Source organism: Ammodytes marinus (assembly GCF_949987685.1).
Source record: "Ammodytes marinus genome assembly, chromosome: 1".
In the NCBI taxonomy this organism is placed as follows: Eukaryota; Metazoa; Chordata; class Actinopteri; order Uranoscopiformes; family Ammodytidae; genus Ammodytes; species Ammodytes marinus.
Window position 1 is genome coordinate 16,917,297 of NC_137230.1, and position 26,299 is coordinate 16,943,595.

Consider the following 26,299-nt stretch of genomic DNA (forward strand, 5'->3'; position numbering starts at 1 on the left):
GTAACCACGGCGAGGCGTTTACTGCACGGCCTGTGTGAGTTGCATGAGCCACCAATACAGCTCCTCACTAACTAACCGCATGGTCAGCTCACTGGCCACTAGATGACGCTCTCGGTTTTTAAAGACATGCAACTGCAAATTGCATTTATGGAGGGTGCACATCATTAAACTGATATCGAGTTTGAGACATATAATTACGCATGTAATTCCCCACAGGACGTTAAATAATACATACAACGTATAGTTTGTACAAGAAATTAACATTGATGAAACTTAGGTGCTTCACCTATCATTTTATTCTCCCAATATGTATTAATTATTTCAGGGTGTTTCTGTATATTTTATTTTATTTTACAGTATTCCCCAAAATGATATATTGGGTTTATGACTATCTACTGGGTCCACCCATGTAGCCTACTTATTTCCCACTCACCAAAAAGTGACTCATAGCTCAAAACCTATGCACTCAGCCATTTTTTATTCATTTATTTCCCGTTTTTTTTATTTGTCCAGCTTCTTCCAAACAGGCATTTATCCTATTTAGCCTACTGTATGGATATAGCCTATAAAATCAATGAGGTGTAATAATAAACTGAAACATTATTTCACACAGTGAGTGTCAGCCTGTTCCCGGCTGCTTTCAGAGCCTGTCAGGACCCTGCTGAGCTGAACCGTGCCGGTCCAAACCATGGTCCAAACTCTGCAAGTCGTGCCAAAGGCCTCGGGCAGGTTTGGCGATGTGAAATCTGTTTCTGGACCAGCGGGCTGCTTTTTGAGTGGGTGGGCGGGTTTGTGTGCTTGTTTGGAGGCGGAGCGGCCCGGAGGGTCGGACGTCCTTCTCAAACTGTCTTTCTCTCCCTCTCTCTCTTAGAAAACAACACAGGACTTAATAAGTTTCTTAGCAGTGCCGTGGGCATTATTTTTTTCCTTTTTAAAAACATTTTTAAACAAACGAGTAAAAGCTGCGATAACTGCACTAGGGAGAAAAACTACGCTGGTGAGTAACGAGCAACAACTCTTCATTCAATCTGCTGTGGGAGCGTTAACAGGCTTTTTAACTCGACCATAGGCAAACTACTCAGCATTTTACACCAAAACAGAACATTTTACTTGCTCTAAACTCGACTTAAATGAAGTGACGTGAGGAACATGTGAAAGAAAGGTTTGAGTTTTCCAATAAATCTAAGGCTGCAATGTTCCATGCCACCTGTTGCACTGAGCAGCAGAAACTGCGCCAAACCGTCGTTTCTTCCCTCTGGTTCACTAATGAGCTACTTAAATGTTTCAGCTGGTCCTGTATGATTGACATATTAGCGCTAAGATTTGACATGTTGTTTAGTCTACAGCTGCTCCCTGTGCGCTCACGGTGCCTTCACCTGACCGCTGCAGATTAGTGAACTCCCATTCACGTTACGTAACTTTAACATTTTCCCACAGTGTAAACCCTCGATGTCTTCACCATAGACTTTGGGCCTAATGTAAAAGGTTTTCACTGACTTGGTTATTCTTTTACATTCACTCTTTCAAGGATGTCTGCTCTGAACTGATTTGTTGACTAGTGGTGCGAGTCACTGCGGCTGTGTAAACTCTCTGTGACACAAAGAGCTGATGAGTTCACATGAGGAGATAAAAATCTGCATGGTTTAATCTTTGCAGTCCCCCCCCCCTCTGCACAGATCAAAGGCAGGGCCTTGACATCTAACCTGTGCTCCCTGCTGCTGACCTCTCTGCTCTACCGCACTTCCGTCAGTGAAGGCAGAACGGCCACTAAATGTAGGACAGTGCTGGGACAGCCGAAAAGGGTTTCCTCCTTTTGTAGATACAGATACAATGGGAGAGTGGAAAAAAGCTGCACATTTGTTTTGGATACATGTAACACTGAGGATGAGAGTCCATTGTGTCACTCTAGCTTTGATCCTCCACTGTATTCCTCCTGCCTAACAGCACATTTCACCTGTGAGCCCTCTACTACTGTCCTGTGTGGGCTAAGGAGTGTGAAGCTGACTTCCAACACATTCATTCATTGACTTGTCAAAACCAAGCTGGGGTAAATTATTCTTGTGGTGTTGCATGGGAGTGACCGACGTGTGTATTCTAATTGGTTTCTTGCAGCGACAGAAGTGAGCACCTCACCTGGAACAAAGATAAAACTAACATTGTTTAAAAAATACACTTACACCAAAAATTGTACTCTTGGGGAGGGGGGGGGGGGGGGGGGCGCTGGCGCTAAGAAAATATCATATGTTTAAGATCTGACAGGGATTTTTCAACTTGGGTACATGTGATTTTAGATTGCAATATCGATATATATCCGAATGTGATACATTTGTTTGCGAGAAACCATTTTATTGATGACACCACCATATCTCCCAACACAGTGCTGTATTTCTTTTCTCTCAGTTCAGTCCACACATCTTTTTGACCCATTCTATGCTCATGTGCTACATCCTGCCTTCTCCTTTGTTGTCAGTCTTATCAGTGTCCTCCTTCCTGGCCTATGTTGGGCCTAGTCTGTAGTGTGACCTCAGGTAGAATAAGGTGCTATCAGCAGGGTAAACAGGAACCCTTTAGAAGCCCATTGTCCAATGAAACACATGGTCACTGCTGATGGCTTTGTCTCCAGCTGCTTCCCAGGCATGAATGTGTCTGAAGAAACATTCAGCAGCTTACTTTAATATTTTGTACACAGTTTGATGTTTATTAATCGCCAGCTGTGTTCTCACGATTGAGTTACCAAATCTGTCAACTCTGACAACCGTGCAATTAATATAAATGCGACACCATTTTGCTTTTTCAGGGTATTTCCTTCACAAGTGTGGGCTGCAAATTACAATGTCATTTACAATCAACAACTGCACGCACGCACCCACTGCATAGTCCTAACACCCTCTAAGCTTAGTAGAGATAACAGAGCTCATACACTTTTCTTAAGTCTGAATGACTCATGGTGGAGTGTTAATCTTTTCTAACCTCTTTCTTAACCTGTGAAACCTAAATTCTATGTCACGCACCGTAAACAGTCATTATTATCATACTGCACCTGTTAGTCACACACCTGTAAGGCCAGTACCTGGTCATTTTTGCTGTTAAAAAGAATGTGACTGTTACATTATGAGCTCTAAAATGCTATGAGCAACACAGGGAGCTTATTGTTTCCATTAGCTGAGCAACCTGATAGAAAGGATCTCTGTGTAGACACAACAGTGATACCAACACAAAACAAGGAAAGAAAATGAAAGCAGACAACATAATTACTAGCCACAAAGCTTTTATGTTTCATTAGAGGCTAGTAGAGTGTGGATCTGAGAAACATTTAGTTGATAGTACTGAGGTATGTACTGCAGTGTCTCATCTCTGACTAATAGTGTTGGAAATCTTTTGCTTGCAGAGGTGGACCACTTGATCCGGGCAGAGAGGGGTTTATTTTCCTCCTGCATTCCTGATGGAGTCGTACAGAGTGACTGGCATTCCTGGCAACAGCGGACCGCAGCGGGGCCTCACTCACCCGCCCCGCCCCTCCAGGCCCCACAGTAACGGAGCCGGTACCTACGGTCTCAGCATCCGAGTCCAGGGTATCGGTGGACACCCCTACGTAGTTCTCAACAACCAGGACCGGGCTTCTCAATCCTATGTCGACCCCAACAGTAACGACTACATCGACACGGAAGGCTCTTTCATCGAGAACTACAGTGAGTATGACTTCAGGGGATCCAAGGAGGCTGGATCCATCAGCCCCTTCATGGAGTACAGGTCTCAGAAGATGGTGCAACACCCCGGTCCACCTCACAACGGCCTCGCGGACTCACAAGCGAATAAATCGTCCACGTCCCTTCTGAACTTTCAGAAGCACCCCGAGATACTGCAGCCGTACGATCCACACACCAACAACCTGAACCTGGATGCTTTCCACAGCTTGCCGTCAAGGCCTCTGCCTGGGTCTGACGTCGGCAAATCTGTGGTACCTGCACCGTCCAAAGCTAAGTCCTCCAGCCCGGAGCAGAACAAAGCTCCTGTGCAGCGAGACAACAACAGGCAGCTTCCATCCCAGAGCCGTGTGAGTGAGCCGGCCCTTCCTCAGCCAAAGTCCCAGCCTCAGTCTTCACCTCCAGCACAGCCACAGAGGAGGTCACAACCGCAAGCTGCCACTCAACCGCAGATCAAACCTCATCTCAGCAACCTCAATCCAACTCAGTACAAACCAGGCTCTAAAGCTCAACAGCACCTAGCAGCGCCTGCAGCAGCCCAACCTCAGCCTCAGCCCTCCACCGTGTCCAGTCCCACCACTGAGCCCAGCAAGACATCATGCAGATCCCCCAGTTCCATGATGAGCAGCACCGAGTCCAGCCTGGAGCGCAACAACAACCGGCGTGAGCCTGACGTGCTCCCCCTGCGCAGGACGGACTCCAGTGGACCTGTTCTCCAGACCTCCTCCTCGCGCTCTCGCCACTCCTCCTCGTCTTCCACCTCTAGGGCTGTGGTGGACGAAGAGATGGAGGCCCTGTACGCGGACACCATCAACCGCCACGAGAACCGCCGCTACATCCCCTTCCTCCCCGGCTCAGGCAGGGACATCGACACGGGCCCCATCGCCGGCGTCGACGAGCTCATTGACAAGTTCGATGGCAAAGATGACGGCGGCAACCACCAGCGCAGGGGCCGAACGGGGCGCAGGAACCGGATCAATCCGGACGACAGGAAGCGGTCGCGCAGTGTGGACAGCGCCCTGGGCCTGAAGCAAGGCTCCAGCTTCATGGACGAGTTCAGCCCTAAGCGAGGCACGTCGATGGAGCACGTGCTGAGGCCCTCGCAGCTCCGATTGCAGGGAAAAGCCGGCAGTCAGGACTCCTGGATCTCGGCAGTAGACGGCAAGGCCGACTCCAGAGCTCCCTCTCGTGCCACCAGTGAGCCCGGCTCCCCGCAGAGCACCGTCTCTAAAGGTGTGGGCCTCATCCAGGGTTACAAAAAGCCACAGACTCGGGCATCTTCACTGCCATTCAAGAGCAGAGAGCAGAGTGTGGACAGTGCCCCTTCCGCCGCAAGGTCTTCGACAACATCACTGTCGACATCTCTATCCAAGCCCTCCGCAGACAAGAAATCAAGTGCAGAGGCAGATGTTCAGGTAAAAGTCTAGATGTCTGTGCTGGGCCGTAATGATCTGATCTTACACTCGTTTCTTATCACTTGTGTCCTAATTTATGTCAATTAGTGTATGGTCCAACAGATGATGGCGTCTGATCAAAATGAACATCTGTGAGAGTAGAGCACCTTTTTTCGTTTGCTTTCTTAACATCTCTAATATCATTAAAATCTCACTCTCATTTCCTGTCATTTCCAGGCAACACCTGATCTACTGAAAGGTCAGCAGGAGCTTTCACAACAAACAAACGAGGAGACGGCAAAACAAATTTTGTTCAGCTACCTTAAGGACGGGTGAGTTCTCTTACCCATAGCTTTATATGCCCATATTTGTTTTAAAAAAAATATATATTTTTTTTTACATTGGTTGTGAAGTTGTAACAGTCCTAATCACTGGCTGTTAGTTGAATCATGAGCAGAGCTTGTTGTCGTCTCTAAACCTTCCACTTATTGCACCATAAGGCTATGCATCATAAAGGAGGAGACTGTTCTGTGGGAGCGTAAATGGTTTTAATCAGAGCTGGACTGTTTGTGATAAAACGAAGGAATGCACTCGTCCTTCCCTCCCGTGCAGGCTGCGAGGTATCCAGCTGTCTGGAGTTTGTTTTCTTGCGAAATCCCACTTTTTCCCTCCACTGTTTTCTCTTTGCTGCAGTGTGAAACGAGTGCCCAAGGTTCTGTTTGCTTCTGTAATCAGATACTTGCTGCCTGTTAAGAAAGGTCATGCTGGGTTAAAAAGTTAAATGCAACTTAGCCAAATATGATGGTTCATGTCTTAATGTATAAGTTAAGCACACATGCCAGTAGAACTCTGCTCATTGGCAGGTTTGTTAGTAAGTTGAGCCTTGATTTTACAGTGAAAAACAGTTTTCATGTTTATACTGTTCTTGCGAGAGCTACATGCTCCTGATAATACAGAAACGGGAACGGGAAGCAGCTTGGGTGTGTCGAGCCACAGGTCAGGAGTCACAGGACAAAGGAAAGGAAACACAGATGGAAGTACTGGGGCTGAAACTGAGCTACATTCCCAAGGCCCAGAAGATAAACATTCACCAATAGGGGCTATATAAAGGTTTAATGAAAATCATCTGTATGAGGAGAAGAGATGGGGAGTGGGGGGGCGTTTTTTCTCTCTGTGGCAGCATTGTAATTTATTGAAATAATACATCACTGCTGTCGTGTGAAAGTGGGGTAACTCCAGTCTTGTGGATTCTGGTGTTTTCTCCACTTTAGCAGCATGATTAAATATTGTTCTGCTGTGGGTTGAGAAAGAAACCCTCCCATCTTTGGGATTTCAAACGTCTGGCAGCAAACTCTCAGAAATGCTCAGTGTTTCATACCAAAGCAGAAACTGCTTTTCTGAGCTCCCGGGAAGTTAATGATTGGAAAGACGTTTTAACAAGACTGTTATCACCTTGTTATTTTGAAACACAGAACATAAACTATATTACCATCAGAGAGAATGCCCCCGAGGTAGAAAGTGTATGAGAGTGGCTGGTAACACAACAACACTACTACACCATTGTTTACTATATCATACACTTTTTTATCATATTATTGGAATGCCACTAGCAAACAATCCTTTAATAATTATAAAAAAGAATCTCACAATTCTCATGATGTTTGCATTTGAGGCGTTAGAATTTGGGACATTTCTTAACCCCTGCACAGGAGCTGCTACATGATTAGGCTCTGGTTCTTACTTATTACCAGGTGATGATATGTGACTCTTCAGAAATCCCATTATACAGCCCGTATGTTAGATTCTTCTGCTCATGTGCCTTATAGTTAGCTAGACGGGTGAAATGGGGCTGTATGTGCTGTGAGGTGACACATCAAAGCAGTGTGATCCTTCCTGACCCTCGCTAAGCTGGGAATGACCTGCTCTGTTCCCAGAACAGTCTGGAATTCATACCTACCCCCAATGTTTAATAACCAGAGTATGTTAACCTGTGTGTGTGTGTGTGTGTGTGTGTGTGTGTGTGTGTGTGTGTGTGTGTGTGTGTGTGTGTGTGTGTGTGTGTGTGTGTGTGTGTGTGTGTGTGTGTGTGTGTGTGTGTGTGTGTGTGTGTGTGTGTGTGTGTGTGTGTGTGTGTGTGTGTGTGTGTGTGTGTGTGTGTGTGTGTGTGTGTGTGTGTGTGTGTGTGTGTGTGTGTGTGTGTGTGTGTGTGTGCGTGCGCGTGCGTGCAGAAGCACCGACAATGATGAAACGACAAAGAGAAAGGTCAACCTCGTCTTTGAGAAGATACAGACGTTGAAGTCCCGGGCCACAGCAAGCGCACAAGTCGGCAGCAAAGTGAGACATGTCACCTATGTTGTCGTTAATTACTTACAGATAATCTATGCACCAAATGTATTTGTGCTGACGTAAAATTTCAAAGTCATTCTGCTTTAACGTCCTATTTGATTCAGACCAATGAAGAAGATTGAGATCTCAAAGACAGTTTTTGGGACTTTTTAAAACTGTGTGCATATAATCCAAAAGCTTGTTTACTTTGCAAAACAGACACTGTCAGTGTCAGCTATTGAATATTTACTATTCATTAATAACAGTGCTAATGCTGTAGTCCAAATATTCAGACTGTATTTTCATTCATAATGGATCAATAGGAAATAACCGACTCAGTCTTCTCCTGTCAGTCACCGGACCTTTCTGCTCAGACCAAAGCTCTACAAGAACAAAATGCTGAACTGGAGAAGGAAATGGCCGACCTGAAGAGACAGATAGAGGTAACCACAGACTCGGCTTAAACTGTGCCTTTGATACCAGCCTGTTGTTGGCATTTCAATTTATTGCTAAACGTGTTGTTGTTTGAAAATACCCTTAAACCAACGGTTTGGTTGGGAAGTAGGTTTAAGGGATTACTGCTCAACTAAATTAATTCACAGAGATATTTTGGTACTACTGTTTGGATGTAGAGTTAGCTCAGCTTAACACAAAGGCTCATTTTCATACTCATGGACAGACTAACAGAAAAAAAAACTCTAATTCTATTGTGTGTTTGTGGGTGTTTCAATAATAATAAGTAAGTAGGAATTTCAAACATTGATTTGCTATGCATTGAAAGTTAAATAAATAAGAAAGTCAACGAGTAGATCGATTCAAGCCAAATGCCAAAAGCTCAGTGCAGGACATGTAAAAGACAAGGTGTGCGTATCGACTTTGAAGTGCCAACATACACATATGTTACGTTAATAACAAACAAAACTAGAACTGCAAGCAGTTGTGAACGGGGGCCAAGCCTCCCACGCGACTCGGGATCGGGCGTCGTCGTCCGCAGCGCCGGCCCCTCGCTTCACGGAATCCGGGGATGTAAAGTTTTTGAATGTGGGATGTTCGGCGTGGGAGTTATAGCCCCAAACGCGTTTTCTTTGCTTTTTGCGGTTTTGGTGCCTCCTATGGATGACATTCGCAAAACTGTGTTATGTAGAAAGATGCAACTGACTTGTGGGCATCTGTGGATATAAAGTGTTTGACTGTGGGATGTTTGGTGTGGAAGTTATAGCCCCAAACGCGTTTTCTTTGCTTTTTGTGGTTTTGGCGCCCCCTATGGATGACATTTGCAAAACTGTGTTTGATAGAAAGATGTTGCTCAATGTACCGAACAAGTGGATGTCAAGTTTTTGAATGTGCGATGTTCGGTTGGGGAGTTATAGCAAAATGAAATTGTCAACCTCTCCATTGTAAAGACACTTTTTTGAATTTTCCCATTTTCCCGCCTAAAGACTTAGAAAATGGCGAAAACAGGCAAAAAAAATTAAAAACTCTTTTTTTTAATAAGTCCGGCCCACATAAAAATTTCTTTCCCATATTTTTGCCATAGGCTCAGGTATGCCCCATGATAGTCTCCCTTGAGTTTCAAGAAAATCCCTCTTTTTTTTTTTTTTAACGGATTTTCGCAAATCTTTAAAGCGCTACCGTTTGGTCTTCCGATGGTCGTAGAAAAATTATTTGACCAACTTTTGCTCGTGGGAGTCGGTAGAGCATAATGCTTTTGGTTTCGTCCAAATCGGGCGAAAACTGTAGGAGAAGTATGTTTTGGTGACCGACACAGTTTTTGCGATGTGGCGAAAAATGTATATATACGCAAATGGGCGTGGCCTATCTCAAAAGATGCAGCTGACTTGTGGGCATCTGTGGATATAAAGTTTTTGACTGTCGGACTTTCGGTGCGGGAGTTATAGCCCCTAATGCGTTTTTCTGCTGTTATAGCGCCACCTAGTGGCCGGCATGTCTGAATTTTTTTGTCTGCGTACGTACCATGGACCTGGATAAGCCATGCAAGTGGCATGTCCAAACCCTTTACGGTTTGGGCTGCAGCACCACTTTTACGCATGGAAGAATAAAGAATAACTAGAACTGCGAGCAGTTGTGAACGGGGGCCAAGCCTCCCACGCGACTCGGGATCGGGGGTCGTCGTCGTCCGCGGCGCCGGTCCCTCGCTTCACGGAATCCGGGGATGTAAAGTTTTTGAATGTGCGATGTTCGGTGTGGGAGTTATAGCCCCAAACGCGTTTTCTTTGCTTTTTGTGGTTTTGGCGCCCCCTATGGATGACATTCGCAAAACTACGTTAGATAGAAAGATGCAGCTCAATGTACCAAACAAGTGGATGTCAAGTTTTTGAATGTGCGATATTCGGTTGGGGAGTTATAGCAAAATGAAATTGTCAACCTCTCCATTGTAAAGACACTTTTTTGAATTTTCCCATTTTCCCGCCTAAAGACTTAGAAAATGGCGAAAACAGGCAAAAAAATGTAAAAACTATTTTTTTTAATAAGTCCGGCCCACATAGCAATTTCTTGCCCTTATTGTTTCTATAGGCTCAGGTATGCCCCATGATAGTCTCCCTTCAGTTTCAAGAAAATCCCCCTTTTTTTTTTTTTTAAGGAATTTTCGCGAATCTTTAAAGCGCTACCGTTTGGTCTTCCAGTGGTCGTAGAAAAACTATTTGACCCACCTTTGCTCGTGGGAGTCGGTAGAGCATAATGCTTTTGGTTTCGTCCAAATCGGGCAAAAACTGTAGGAGGAGTATGTTTTGGTGACTGACACAGTTTTTGCGACGTAGCAAAAAATCTATCCTATCGCAAATGGGCGTGGCCTATCTCAAAAGATGCAGCTGACTTGTGGGCATCTGTGGATATAAAGTTTTTGACTGTCGGACTTTCGGTGCGGAAGTTATAGCCCAAAACGCCTTTTCCTTTGTTGTAGCGCCACCTAGTGGCCGGGATGTCTGAATTTTTTTGTCTGCATACGGGGTACGGACCTGGATATGCCCTGGAAGTGGCATGTCCCTACCCTTTACGGTTTGGGCTGCAGCACCACTTTTACGCGGAGAAGAATAATAGGAACTAGAACTGCAAGCAGTTGTGAACGGGGGCCAAGCCTCCCACGCGACTCGGGATCGGGCGTCGTCGTCCGCGGCGCCGGCCCCTCGCCTCACGGAATCCGGGGATGTAAAGTTTTTGAATGTGGGATGTTTGGTTTGGGAGTTATAGACCAAAAGACAAAAGTAATGGCAGAGAAAGATGCTCAAGTGTGTTTTTGGCTCCCCCTTTTGGAGCAATTTAAGGAAAAAGTAGAACCAGCCTGAGAACCATAGGACAAACACATGTGTGAAGTTTGGTGTTAATAGGATAAATCGTTTTGGATTTAGGAGCAGTTTGGTAAAAGGTAGCTATGTGCAAATCTTTAAAGCGCTACCGTTTGGTCTTCCGATGGTCGTAGAAAAATTCTTTACACAACATTTGCTCGTGGGAGTCAGTAGAGCATAATGCTTTTGGTTTCGTCGAAATCGGAGAAAAACTGTAGGAGGAGTGTGTTTTGGTGACTGACACAGTTTTTGCAATGTAGCGAAAGAAAATCCCATATGCAAATGGGCGTGGCCTATCTCAAAAGATGCAGCTGACTTGTTGGCATCTGTGGATATAAAGTGTTTGACTGTGGGATGTTCGGTGTGGAAGTTATAGCCCCAAACGCGTTTTCTTTGCTTTTTGTGGTTTTGGCGCCCCCTATGGATGACATTTGCAAAATTACGTTGGGTAGAGAGATGCGGCTCAATGTACCGAAGAAGTGGATGTGAAGTTTTTGAATGTGCGATGTTCGGTTGGGGAGTTATAGCAAAATGAAATTGTCAACCTCTCCATTGTAAAGACACTTTTTTGAATTTTCCCATTTTCCCGCCGAAAGACTTAGGAAATGGCGAAAAGAGGCAAAAAAATTGAAAAACTCTTTTTTTAAATAAGTCTGGCCCACATAGGAATTTCTTGCCCATATTTTTTTTATAGACTCAGGTATGCCCCATGATAGTCTCCCTTGAGTTTCAAGAAAATCCCTCTTTTTTTTTTTTTTTACGGATTTTTGCAAATCTTTAAAGCGCTACCGTTTGGTCTTCCGATGGTCGTAGAAGAATTATTTGACCAACTTTTGCTCGTGGGAGTTGGTACAGCATAATGTTTTTGGTTTCGTATAAATCGGGCAAAAACTGTAGGAGGAGTATGTTTTGGTGACTGACACAGTTTTTGCGATATAGCGAAAAATCTATATATACGCAAATGGGCGTGGCCTATCTCAAAAGATGCATCTAACTTGTGTGCATCAGTGGATATAAAGTTTTTGACTGTCGGACTTTCGGTGCGGAAGTTATAGCCCAAAACGCCTTTTCCTTTGTTGTAGCGCCACCTAGTGGCCGGGATGTCTGAATTTTTTCCTCTGCGTACGTACCATGGACCTGGATAAGCCATGCAAGTGGCATGTCCCAACCCTTTACGGTTTGGGCTGCAGCACCACTTTTACGCATGGAAGAATAAGAATAAAGAATAATCCCAGCAAAAACAATAGGGTTCCCTGCCCCGCAGGGCTTGGGAACCGCGTTGCTCTGCAAAACGCGGTCCCAGCCCTTCTCGGGCTTGGCCCCCTAATAATAATAAAAGGCCCAACAAAAACAATAGGGTTCCCTGCCCCGCAGGGCTTGGGAACCGCGTTGCTCTGCAAAACGCGGTCCCAGCCCTACTCGGGCTTGGCCCCCTAACTAGAACTGCAAGCAGTTGTGAACGGGGGCCAAGCCTCCCACGCGACTCGGGATCGGGCGTCGTCGTCCGCGGCGCCGGCCACTCGCTTCACGGATTCCGGGGATGTAAAGTTTTTGAATGTGGGATGTTTGGTTTGGGAGTTATAGACCAAAAGGCAAAACAATCGCAGAGAAAGATGCTCAAGTGTGTTTTTGGCGCCCCCTTTTGGAGCAATTTAAGGAAAAAGTAGAACCAACCTGAGAACCATAGGACAAACACGTGTGAAGTTTGGTGTTAATAGGATGAATCGTTTTGGATTTAGGAGCAGTTTGGTACAAGGTAGCCAATGTGCAAATCGAAGTAGCGAAAAAAAATCCCATACGCAAATGGGCGTGGCCTATCTCAAAAGATGCAGCTGACTTGTGGGCATCTGAGGATATAAAGTGTTTGACTGTGGGATGTTCGGTGTGGAAGTTATAGCCCCAAACGCGTTTTCTTTGCTTTTTGTGGTTTTGGTGCCCCCTATGGATGACATTCGCAAAACTGTGTTATATAGAAAGATGCAGCTCAATGTACCGAACAAGTGGATGTCAAGTTTTTGAATGTGGGATGTTCGGTGTGGAAGTTATAGCCCCACACGCGTTTTCTTTGCTGTTTGTGGTTTTGGAGCCCCCTATGGATGACATTTGCAAAACTATGTTAGATGGAAAGATGCAGCTCAACGTACCAAACAAGTGGTTGTCAAGTTTTTGAATGTGGGATGTTCGGTTTGGGAGTTATTGACCAAAAGGCAAACAAATTGCAGAGAAAGATGCTCAAGTGGATAAGGAGATGTATACTTTTTGTGTTTTTGGTGCCCCCTTTTGGTGAAATTTTCCAATTTTTTTTGAGGATGTTCATTAGAACTGTACAACCATATTTCTAAAATATTGTCTTGATACGATGTATAGTTTTGGATTTATGATCACTTACGTACAAGGTATTACAAGGAAGCTAATCGGCAAATCTTTAAAGCGCTACCGTTTGGTCTTCCGATGGTCGTAGAAAAATTATTTGACCAACTTTTGCTCGTGGGAGTCGGTAGAGCATAATGCTTTTGGTTTCGTCCAAATCGGGCGAAAACTGTAGGAGGAGTATGTTTTGGTGACTGACACAGTTTTTGCGATGTAGCGAAAAATTTATATATACGCAAATGGGCGTGGCCTATCTCAAAAGATGCAGCTGACCTGTGGGCATCTGTGGATATAAAGTTTTTGACTGTGGGATCTTCGGTGTGGAAGTTATAGTCCCAAACGCGTTTTCTTTTGTTGTAGCGCCACCTAGTGGCCGGCATGTCTGAATTAGTTTGTCTGTGTACCAGGCACAGACCTGGATCTAGTTATGCAAGTGGCATGTCCCAAACCTTTACGGTTTGGGCTGCAGCACCAGTTTTACGCGTAGAAGAATAGAAAGAAGAAGAAATGTTCCAAATCGAAAAATGTAATCTTTAAAACGCAACCATTTGTTCTTCCGATGGTCGTAGAAAAATTATTTGACCAACTTTTGCTCGTGGGAGTCAGTAGAGCATAATGCTTTTGGTTTCGTCCAATTCGGGCGAAAACTGTAGGAGGAGTATGTTTTGGTGACTGACTCAGTTTTTGCAACGTAGCAAAAAATCTATATATACGCAAATGGGCGTGGCCTATCTCAAAAGATGCGTCTGGTTTGTGTGAATCTGTGGGTATAAAGTTTTTGACTGTTGGAGGTTCGGTGTGGGAGTTATATAAATTTTTCTCTTTTTGTAGCGCCACCTAGTGGTCGGCATGTCTGAATTTTTTTGTCTGCGTACCAGGCACGGACCTGGATAAGCCCTGCAAGTGGCATGTCCCAACCCTTTACGGTTTGGGCTGCAGCACCACTTTTACGTAAGGAATAGGAAGAATAAAAGGCCCAACAAGATCAATAGGGTTCCCTGCCCCGCAGGGCTTGGGAACCGCGTTGCTCTGCAAAACGCGGTCCCAGCCCTACTCGGGCTTGGCCCCCTAATAATAATAATCCCTACAAGAACAATAGGGTTCCCTGCCCCGCAGGGCTTGGGAACCGCGTTGCTCTGCAAAACGCGGTCCCAGCCCTACTCGGGCTTGGCCCCCTAATAATAATCCCTACAAGAACAATAGGGTTCCCTGCCCCGCAGGGCTTGGGAACCGCGTTGCTCTGCAAAACGCGGTCCCAGCTCCTGCTCGGGCTTGGCCCCCTAATAATTGTGTGCTTCAACATCAGAAGAATCAGACAGACAAAAGGACTGCAGCAGGTCTGAAGGAGCTGCAGCAGGAGCTGGAGCGGTGTGCAGAGGAGTGCAAGCATCTGAAGGAAAAACTGACCAAAGCAGAGGCCGAGCTGCAGACCACAGTGGAAGAGTAAGTTCAAAGACGATGCACACCTGCTAGCTTAAAGTTGATTGGCTTAGAGCAAAACACCAAAGTTCAGCTTAATTTACTTGTATCTCCATCTTGGTTGTATCTGCTAATGCATGCAATTGGCCTTTGTATGTGGCTGGATGCTGGTGAGGGGTCATGTTCTCATTGCTGTGTTGTTGATCCATACTGATTTGTGGAGGAATCCTGTCCAAAAGGTTGTGGGGAGGCATAGCCTGAACCTACTGCATTATACGCCCTCCTGATGAAACTCCTTGTTGGCAGGTGGAATAAAGAAGGGGCTTATCTAAAGAACCGTGTTGCTGTAACACCTTTTTACTGTCATTTAGTGATAAATAATATTGGTTAGCTAGATATGTTGTGATTCATACCCGGCATTTCCATAAACTGTCTTGCTGAAATGTTGCTGAATGCTTGCTGAAATCAGTGCAGGGTGTTTGTTGATGAAACCACTCAGACTGTTGGTAGTTACAGAAGCTGTTACCATGTCAGTACAATCTATTGTGTCTTGTGGTTTGGTTGGTTTATCTTTCCCATCATTTATATTAATGTGTCCTTGTTGTTTGGTGACTGATTTATTATTCATTCTGACAGCGTTTACTGTCCTGCTTCATTACCTCCCCTTTACATATCATACCACTATTATTTCTATTTCCAAAGTGTTGCCAGTATTCATACCTTTCTGGTTTCAAATACAAATGATCACTTAGCTCTACTTTTTTTTCTTCTTTTTTCTCAACACTAATTTTTGTCAAATTTGTCCTTCATTAGAGAGTGGATACTGAAAGAGCAAACAGGAAATGAGTATTAGCGTATGCTAGAGAGACGTGAAGCAAATGTGCATGGCTGGAATATATATATTGACTCTTAAACTACCGGACCCTTCTTGTCTATTCTAACACTAGGAATGGATGTTCTGCTTGAGCCCACATGATTTGTTTGAGGTGCCTCACATCACTTATCAACCTCCCCCTCAGTGTCGCCAATGCAAAAGCACTGTAGACATTCTTGGCCTACCATCTTGCAGGTTAATCTTTAGGCCTCGCACCCAGAGCCATGCACAGGTGCTGCCATATGTACGTGTGAATTAAAGGTGCAGGTGTGTGTGCTGGTGCATATATGTAACATGTATAGTGGCTGCACTGTGCTGTGACATGTTGGCTGGTTTGTCAGGTTATTCCAGGTGAAGATGGAGAGGGAGCAATACCAGACAGAGATCAGAGACCTGCAGGACCAGCTGTCAGAGATGCATGACGAGCTCGACACGGCCAAGAAGTCGGCCCCCGATGGAGAGAAAGACATCATTATGGAGGTAATGCACAGGGTTCATTGTCCCAGTGTGTTTGAAGGCAGCTGCTCACCTAAACCACCGTGATAGATGAAAGCTTTTTTTGTTCTACCTCTTTGAAACTGAAACCATATTATAAAATGTAGCTTTGGTTTGAGTTTTACATTGAATGTAAAAGTTTAAACATGATTGCAACCAATATAGATAGTAACTGGTCTGGAATGGTTTGATACATTCTATACTACAGCACCATGGTGACATTCTTTTCCACATCTAACTGTCTCAAAGGAAAACAATAATGGAACAGTATAACTAAAATGATCCGATACCAAGATGTTTTAACACTTTAATGAATGCACCAATAAAAGGTATGTGGTACCAAAGACACAAGACAACTCAACGGTCAAATTCTGACAAATTCCTAAATCAAAATCGTATTTTATTTAGTTTTCAAGACATGAAAAAGCTCAAAGTTTTTCATTTGTTGTTGAGTGTTCAAAAATAATAAATAAAAAAACAACTTAAGTGATAAAAAGGTTATTAACTGCTCATTTTCCCCACAGGACCTGATGCAGCTAAAAGCGGAGATGCAGGACGTTCTCTTGGCCAAAGAGGAGCAGGAGGATGTGCTGAGGAGGAGAGAGAGGGAGCTGACTGCTCTGAAAGGAGCTCTGAAGGAGGAGGTGGCCGCTCATGACCAGGAGGTGGACAAGATGAGGGAGCAGTACGAGAAGGAAATAAGCCGACTGCAGACGTCTGTGGAGGAGGCCAAGCAGGTAACCAGCCTCTCTCCTCTCTCTGTTCTCCACTCTCACCCTCCCCCATTGACAGCCACACACCCTGTCACAGTGGAGTGTGGAGATAAGCACAGCATCAGGGCAGCTGGGACTGTGTCTATGAATGTGTGTTTTGTATTGCAACTTGTGCCATATGTTCGCCATCAGAGCAGAAGTTGGGGGGGCGCTGCTTTGAAGTGGTTATTCCAATAGTTTCACTTTCAAAAACATGTTGGTTTTAAAACTGTATAATAATAATAATAATAATAATAATAATAATAATAATAATAATAATAATAATATGTAGAAAGAATTTGCAGGAAGAGAAGGGAAAGGAGGCAATGAGGGCTTGTTTCATTGGCCGTCTCCATTGCACTTGTAAAATACACAATACCAACTTACAATTTACTGTACCAGGCAAAGATCAGAGAGCACAGAAAAGTCCTGAGTAAAACAATAATCTTGAATATTATTAAAACAAGAGATGTAAATAGTTGTCATTCAACATCAGGAATCCACAGACCTGCACTTAGCATACTATTCTTCATTTTGAATCCTAGTAAATAATGAATTATAGCTTCAGCCTATGTACCTGCTGAAAAAACAAGTTAGCAGTTGACTTTTCAATATATATTTTCAATAAGTTCCTCCCACACTGATGTGATGTTAATCTATTTAAATTCCAGTTATATCTGTACATACATACATACATACATACATCTTATAAGGAGCGAAGCAGATGTCTTTGTGTGTGCACATCTGCTGTGTTAGTCATAAATGGGTGATTTGGATATTTGGTTTTGCTGGCTATAGCAGAGAAAACGCTGATGATAAAGACTTTAAACATTACAGTTATTTGATACTAGTTGAACTTCTCAACTTGAGTTCACACACTTGAACTGTGTCAACGCACCATACTGATAATGACAACAAAACACTATGTTACAGTTGAATGTAGCGCGTCATCATTTTTCATGAGAAGTCTTTCTGGTTGGTCATGCGTGGAGGTGTTTTCTTATCTCTCTTTCAGGGAGGAACATTCACAGGAAGAACAAATGTTGATGATACTTTAGGAGAGACATTTATCTGTTACTGATACTTTTAGTTAGTGCTTTACTGGCAAGGTCACTATTGTAGCTTAGTAGCAAGTCTCAATCAAAGGCCCTTAATATAACTCACATTTCGGTTTTTACTACATTGGCAAAAAGTAAAACGTCTGAAAAGCTACACATCCCAATGTAGAACATCAGTGTTACTCTGCGTCATTAGGAGAATAACAGCAGTGGTGAAGCATCCACCCTGTCTGCTCTTCAGGGGGTTTGCCAACTGTTGTGTCGAGTAAAAAGAGGAAGGTGAGCCAAGATGAGAGGAGCACCAGTGCATGGCAGGAGGCAGCTCACTGAAAGGACTGAAGTCACATTGTTTCCAGTGACTCACATGTTTCCTGTTTTTGTCTCAAAGAGTGGAAGTTGTCCTTGTTCAAGGCTTCCTGCAGGCCTGCTGGGGGGTCCACAGCAGCATTCTGCATCAAAAGTCTATGAGAGCATTTCCTTTTGTCCAACAGAGGTACTACTCCCTTGGGGGAGAACGTCATCAGGGTTTTACCCACAGTGCTTTGGGAAACACTTGGAAAGATGAAGTCATTGTTTGTCAACTCTTTAACACATAAAAGAGTTGAGGAACCTTTTGTTTATGTCCTGGAATTAATGTTCTGTCCTCAACTTAGTGATACTTATAGTGAGACACTTGTAGATTGGAAGACTGTGCCTAGCCATTAGTATGCAGAAACATAAACTAAAATGAATACATTAATTAATACAGTGGCACCACCATCTATGGCTAACCTACTTATACAGCTCTGGAAATGCTTTTTATTTTACTCTATAGCCTACTGACAACATTTCTTCCACAATCCAAATAAAAATATTGTCTTTCAATCAATTAATTTAGAAATGTCAATTTAAGAAACAATTAGAATGGCCTCTTCATTCTTTCCAGAGCTGTTTGTGTGCTGTTTATGTCTGTTTGTGCAATATGGAAACAGATGAGAAGATCTGATAAATCAGCATATATAAGACACATTTATTTGAATCATGTTGTAGTAACAGCTATAGAATAAGAGTTTTTGAAAGTATGCATTAATAAATACTGCGTGTGCCTTGTGTGATGAGCACAAATGCCTAAATAAATGAGCTAACTATCCATAGAAAGAAACCATGAAACCCAAAACCTTTTTAAGTCCAAAATGTTCACAGCATGTAGTTTGAGCTACTAAGATATAAGAAAAAAAGAACTTATCATTATCTTATGTACACTTCTGCCAGGATGTCAGACAGACAGGAGAAAGAAGAGCCGATGTGAACTGTGAATCTTTATATGCTTTATGGCTGCCCCCCCCCTCTCTTTTTTTGAGCGGCCCTGACATTTGCAATGACCAGAGCGGCCCATGCAAAGAAGAATGCTGGAAACTGGAGCACTCAATTGCTCTGAATCCTGGTTAATTGCAGTGGCAAGCCATCACTAATCTAATGAGCTGCCATTCCTGGGCTGCGTCGTGTCCCCTCTTCTTTCTGTGGCCCTGAAAGAGTGGGGGTAATTGCGAACCTCAGTCGATGATGAATGATGAGTTTGTTTCACACAATAAAAGCAGCGGGGGTTGGGGACGTGCTGAATAAGTGGGTCAGTATGCTGAAGAAAAGGGGATGCGTGGCTGACCCCCTGAAAGGAGCGAGGGGCCTGTTTTGCATCTTTAAATTGAAAGCGGCATTGTGTTTTCCATGAGCTGAAATCTGTGGAATTTCATGGAGGGTGAAATATCTCCGTCATACATTCTTGAAGACATATGAATTTGCTTATTTAACTTAATAAGATTAAATAGGAGAAACAAAATGGCAGGGGGTGCGGGGGGGTGGGGGGGGGGGGGATGCTTCTGGTATCCTTCATACCATGGAAAGATTAAAGTTGACGGAGAGAAGGAAGAGTTATGACCCAAAAATCATAAATAATCCATGTCCAGTCACTCAAAAGTAGGTTACAAAAATATAAAAAGGCCTTTAATTCATATGGCAAGACACATTAAAAGTACACCGTGTGTCGGCTTGAGACTTCTTCGGGGTGTAGTGACAGGAAGAGAGTCTCCGTTAATAACATAAGATGTCTGCACGTTTTTGGAAGTGGATTTGATGTTTCTTGTCATGTGCACGTGCTGGTGGTATGCAGAAAATGTGGAAAGTAGAGGTGCGGTTGAGGAAAGAGAAGGGCTTGTTTTTCAGGAATGTCGGGGTCAAAGTAGATGATGTGCACCCTGCAGACCTCCTTCCTCACCCAGGCCCAGCTCTGTTACAGTGCAACCCGCTCCCACCTGCTGTGGGGAAAGGGCTCGGACCTTTTCCTTCCTGCCTCTTCAGGGTGCTGCTGCAGTGGCATCTCCATCTCCTCAGAGAGGCCTTTTAATAGGTCTCAGCTGTACACTTCCCTTCCCACCTGTAAAGACAGAGCCTGCTGCTTATCACAGAGCGCCCGTGCCACAGTGTGTAACACAGCCACATTGTTATCACACTCTCATCCGTAACCCCAATCCCAAATGCTGTATTTTTTTCTTCATTTCCTAACTCCACAGTTTCCACACCAGACTATGCAGTGATCTCACACTCACCTAAATGCAGTTAGTTTTCCTCCCTGTCTAAGTCATTCTGGCCCCGTATCTCCAGCCTCACTCCAGTAATCTCTGCCAGTGTGTGTGAACTGAAGTCTCACTGTCTGATCATCAAACTTAACGTATAGCCCCAGTGGAGAGTTCTCCCCCCTCTTATTTTGAAAGCAAAGACTCCTGCACGGGTCTGTGTGTTTGATGATAGCGCTCTATATTTCTCAGCGTAGCTTTAGGAGCTGATTTAGCAGACGACTGGAAAGAAGAGGAAGAAGCAGAGGAAGAGCAGCGAGTGAGAAAGGATTGAGATAGTTTCTGGATCTTGAAAGAGGCGGAAAGGAATCGGCATTTTTTTTTAAATATTTGGTCTTCATATAGCTTGAATGATAACTTTGTAGATTTATGACTTTAAAACTGGAACTAAAAAATGACCCAGCAGTTCAGTCAGGAAATGTTGCCATGCAGACATATGAGGGTGAGTTCTGTGTGAAAGCAGGTAGTGGCCTGGATTTGGGGCGTTTCTTGTTCCTTTTACCTGGCTGCCCATGAGCAATGACGTGGTTGGAGCGTAATCTGCCAAAACCACTTGCAGAGGAGTTGAGTTAAATACCTGTTTGCTATAGAGATGACCAATAACATTTAAAACCTGAGATTTTAACGTTCGGGCAGTGCTTTTAAATGCAGTCGCTGTATATTTTTTGCAAAGTTATTTCATTTTTCGCTTGGCACCTTGTCTTGATGTTCCACCCTCTTCTCATCCACAGGACTATGAAATAGTGAGTCTGAGTATATCTGCATTTTAAATTTCATCTAGATCTTACATTTGTAGCTATGGCAGAAGACTGGTCCAGTGCATGAATTTGGACTTCATTGCCTAAGTGTGGGCTGAGATCTCCATGTTTGAGTTGTTCAACTGCTGTGTGGGATGAGGATTTTGGAATTTTTGGGTGTTCCTCCTCTCGCTCACAAGTTTATTCCGACCATGTCTTCTTTGGCCTTTGGCCTTGAAAGCTGGAACAGGAGTTTTCTCCCCTCTTTGTCTTGCTGCAGAGACTTTGATGGAGTTTTGGCACCATAATGAATCACACTAAGCTTCACTTCAAACCTTCTTTATTTTGACAAACGCCATGTAGTTAATGTAATGCTTCACATATTTGATAATAAATGGCTTTACAAAGCTTTGCTGAGTATTGTCTATACAAATAGATTAAAGATGATAATCTTTGTTTTTTAGATCCAGAACCATGAGATGAGATCACTGACTCTAATGTGATCAAATCTGATCCCAATAAATTGACAACAAATGACTGCTTTTATATATTTTTCTGCATTAACTACAGTCCTGACAGCCTGTGGGAAGGAAACAGTGACTGTACTGATGGCCAGGGAGTGGAAAAATAGTTTTTGTTTTTCTAGTTGTTTTTCTGTGCTGCCCAGAGACCATAGAGAGCCGCCTCTGCTGCTGATCAGTACAGACAATGTGTTCACTGTTTTCTAAAGAATTTGTTGATTTTTAAAAAATCTTGCAAGCTAGGTGCACTGAGATGAAGGCACACCAAAACACCTTCACATCTTATAGCCATGCTTGTTTGTATGAGGATAGTTGTCAGCAAATAGTGTTTGTGGTATCAACAGCCAAATCACAGAGTCCAACTTACACATTCAGGAGGACTTAGAAAAGTAGTAACTAGTAACAAAAAAAAATATTTCATGTAAAGCAATCGTCTTTTAAAAAAATATATATTTCTCAATTTTTCTCGGGAACAGCAGTGTCTCATCTGCATGATCACAGTTCCTGGAAGCTCTGTAATCCCTCTTGTAACCTTACACCCATGCAAGCTTGCAGTTTGGCTCTGCACAGAGACTCCCTCAAAAGCAGGTTTTCTGTTTCCATCTCTTTAAGGACAAGACAGGATTTGATTACTGTCCTCCTTTGACCAAAGGGAGGCCAACGCTTCTCAGCTGTGGCGTTTTAATTTCTACCTCAATCCTTCCTTTCAGTCCACGACTGCCCTCTGTTCCAGCTAACTTCAGGTCTGGGTACCTTCTTTATTGAGGAATGCTGCTGTATTTGTAACACACACTTGGTGCTGGCAAACAAAAAATCAAGGCTCCTACACTGTCAGCCAACAATGTTTCTTTTATTTCCTTACCTGATATGAGGGCTTGGTTCAGATAATGAAACTGTACTCTGAGTAACCTTGGATCACTCGATTTTAGTAAGTCATGTCTGGATTTGTGGCCTCTCCTCCAATGGCAACAAAGACATTTCTTTTTTTCCTTTGACACATCAAGGCTATATCACTTCATCTGTTAAAAAAACTCAAACCCACATTAAGGGGGTGACTTTATCTCTTACCAACACAACAGTGAGCAGCTAACTGGGCAAAACACAGACATATACTTGCAACACGCATGGTGCTGCTGAGAACAATTCAACAAGGGCTAGAAGGCTCAATTTAGTGTTTTTGGTTTAAGTGGAGTTGTAAGAGCATGGGGTAGTAACATCTTCATAGCAAGTAGGCTCATGAATGTAGCCTTAATGAATGCTCATGAGTGCTTGGGGTCTATAGATGCTTGTGGTGGTGCAGCACTAGCAGGTGAATGCTCAAAGCCTCCTATTATGGATCGGCAGTACTGTCTGCAAGTGAAGGCAGAGACGGTGGTGAGTTGGAGGCAATGGTTTGATCCAAAAGAAGGAATCATTATATAGATTAGTTTGTACTGCGAAAGATAAATGAACAGATATCAGTGATTCTATGAAATTTGCGAGTGAGATGAGCATTTGACAGCACAGCAAAGAGGAAACCACTGGAAACGTGTGTGTGTGTGTGTGTGTGTGTGTGTGTGTGTGTGTGTGTGTGTGTGTGTGTGTGTGTGTGTGTGTGTGTGTGTGTGTGTGTGTGTGTGTGTGTGTGTGTGTGTGTGTGTGTGTGTGTGTGTGTGTGTGTGTGTGTGTGTGTGTGTGTGTGTGTGTGTGTGTGTGTGTGTGTGTGTGTGTGTGTGTGTGTGTGTGTGTGTGTGTGTGTGTGTAAAAAAACAGGAAGAGCAGGAAAGAGAAAATAAGAGAGAGAGAGGAAACGAGAGATATATTGTCTTCCTTGTGGAACTTTTGCTGAAGCTTCATATCTGGCATCGGTCGGTCAGTTTGTCAGTGTTGATGTGGTGGGCCTGTTTGTTTTTGCAGCTGCTTGTTGAAGGAAGTCATGTGTTGAATCATGGTTAGAAGTACCTGCAGCTGAGTGCACAAGTGCAATCAGAAACATGTAGCACTATAGCATTTATGATTGATGTGGTTACTGTTCTATATGTTTGTGATATAAATTAGACGTGTGAAAAATGATTTACTGTATTATGAGTCTTTATGGACAAACTGAATCTTTTATACCTGAAAATGAGTTTGACATTTAAGACATTTCCAGAAATATTAAACTAACACGTTCAGGAGAATGATCGACACTCTGCCTGCTGTTGCAGGTTTCTTCAAGCTGTATATCTTTAGACACTCAGCTCTTTCTTCTTTTTGTTATACTGGAAGCTGATTTGGTGGAAATAACTGAGAGAGCCAAGATTTCACTTCAGCACACGACCTGGGGCACATACTCAACTTTCAGCATGCGTGCTGCGCTTCAAAGACTGCACAATGTTAGTTAATGTGCAACCTTAGTCAAACAGTTTGACTACACACAAGAACCCAAGTCAAACTTTGAGTTAGGGTAGAGGAGAGGGGGGGGGGGGTATGATATAACCACATATTCTTCCATGATATTGTACTAATACACTGAGGTATGTGAAGCTTGTGTTTCTAGTGTTACATTTGTATTTAAATAGGTAATAAATAATTAACAAAAACAATAACAAATCACTTTCTAACAGCTGATGAAGTGATTATTTTCAGTGATCCTTTAGTATTTTCAAATAGTGCTTTTAATGAATGATTAACCTTTTGTAGCAGTGAACAAACAAATGAAATAAGTGAAGCCTTTATAAGAAATGGAGTAACTCTTGCATGGGAAATTAGTTGACTTTTAGGTGATATTGCCAGTTCTCAATCATGAGTTTGTCTTGAGATTTAAGAAAAGTTGATCTCTCCACAAGCGGTTTTAACACTTTAGTTGCTGGCGTCACTTCATCCCCTCCCCTTCCTCTCTGCGACAGCAGCAAGGTCTCTGTGTCTGTGTCTGGGCGGCTTTGCCTGTGTGTTTTTATGACCCAGTGTGGGAAGTGGGACAGGCGGGAGAAGTGTGAAGGATGAACTAGTTTGTGTATGTTAAAATGGAGCACTGTCACAATCCTAACAGCCTCTGTCAATGCTTTATTATTGTTGTGAAAGCTGTGTTTAACTCCCACATCCAACCCAACCCCCTTTTTTCCATTCCTGAGCTTCCACGCTCACCGCAATTGCTCTATAAACCAAGACAACTGGATTACAGAATTCTTTCACATGGATGGGTGTGACATATATCAATGTAAACCTTCCTAGAAAATTACATAACAACATTAGCACACTGATGCAGATTTAGGTCATTTTAATTTGAATGCAAGTAAGCAGCATTTGTCCGCCGTAAAAAGAAAAACAATTGGCAACAAACACTGTCATATCTGAATTTTTCAGAGCAACTTGAGAACGCTGCATGAGATCATACCATCTGGGCCCAAACTGCAGAGGCATCAGTCCAGAAAACAGAACAAATCTAAAAGTATACCAAGTTGAAACTTTCATGGAGTTTGATGTTAATACAACAGTATTGGAGTAAATAATTCAACCTTATAGTGGTGACTTGTGGTGAATTGTGCGGCATTAAACTAAAAGGTGTTTCTAAAAATCTACTGGAGTTTAATGTCTGTTATACAGTATGACATCTGCAATGTTTGCAATGGTGATGTGTAACAGGGTTATCAATATCATGGTAGATCTAGCAGGACTGATTCTGTACAGTGCTCCTGGCTCTTCGTCCCTTTGACCAAACAAAACGACTCGGTGAGGTGGAGATGAGGGCGGCTCTGAGCGGATAGGGGAAACGGGTCTGACTGGCCTGTCACCACTGAAGCAGGGAGGCCCCTGTCACCTCTCCAGTACAGGACGTGCCTCTATTCAAGCAAGACCACGAACCAGGCCAGCTGACTGACGAGGGCCTTTTAGCTATAGTCACACAGGCTGCTCAAGGTTATGGAGAAATGAACAGTGGATCCTCCATACAGAAACTAAAATTTCGCATTTGTAAATAAGTGATCACCTTAAAAACTTCCAGTGACACTAACTACAGTGCCATAACTCACATCACTAGAAACCTTTACCCGCTGCAGTTCATATCAGCTATGATCATTTGTTTCTTTGGCATCTTTTTTTTAAAACAGGAACCCACACTTTATGATCCCTTCCTCCTGCAGATAGTAGGTTCTTTAGGGCAGAATTGTGTCTCATCCTGGGACGTAGATTGTCACATCTTGAACATTTATTTTATTTCCTTTTTCACCCGTTTCACCAGCTCTGTTACATGAAGAGACGGTAACAATACATCTGCAGTTCTGTGTCAGTAGGTGTACAGCCGCAGGCCTCCCTCACTGTACCGAGATAAACAGGATTGTCAAACCAGTTTCCTGACATTCCAAAAAATCTTGTTTCCAAACAAAGTCACCTGTGAACAGCAACTGTCATTCACTGGAAGGGTGCTATCACAGCTGAAACCTGTTGTATGGATTGAGCTGTGTTGTAGTTGTCAGTTGTTTCTTTGTCTCTGCTTCTCTTCTTCTCGCGCACAGACATGCATTTCCGACTGTCTCGTGTTTCTTTTGGTCCGCACAGCTCCTCCACCCTGAAATGTCAGAGGCAAAGCGCACTCTTCTCTCATTCAATTGACCCCCTGTTAAATCTGCCAAAGGTCCAAACTAACCAGTGTGTAACTCTGGTATCAGGACACATCTACAAAGCCTTCTGACAGCAGAATATTAAGCCAAAAAAATGTAAACTAGTGACACAGGAGAAAAGCAGGTCTGTCTTACTGACTTTGCGTGGGCCTGTACCAA

The 26,299-nt window shown here is 43.5% G+C and overlaps 1 protein-coding gene across 2 annotated transcripts in view; it reads left to right on the forward strand.

Moving 5' to 3' along the window:
* Positions 1-862: 862 nt before the first annotated feature.
* The window catches only part of cgnl1 (cingulin-like 1), a 35,296-nt gene continuing 9,859 nt past the window's right edge, over positions 863-26,299 (forward strand). The window contains exons 1-8 of one of the 2 annotated variants that reach the window (XM_080054001.1): positions 863-997; positions 3,389-5,119; positions 5,336-5,430; positions 7,327-7,432; positions 7,777-7,866; positions 14,405-14,541; positions 15,733-15,871; positions 16,411-16,623. In XM_080054001.1, the coding sequence (XP_079910127.1) occupies positions 3,443-5,119; positions 5,336-5,430; positions 7,327-7,432; positions 7,777-7,866; positions 14,405-14,541; positions 15,733-15,871; positions 16,411-16,623 (2,457 nt within the window). In that variant the 5' untranslated portion in view covers positions 863-997; positions 3,389-3,442. The remainder of the gene's footprint in view (positions 998-3,388; positions 5,120-5,335; positions 5,431-7,326; positions 7,433-7,776; positions 7,867-14,404; positions 14,542-15,732; positions 15,872-16,410; positions 16,624-26,299) is intronic. The other variant, XM_080054002.1, reaches the window with a different exon arrangement.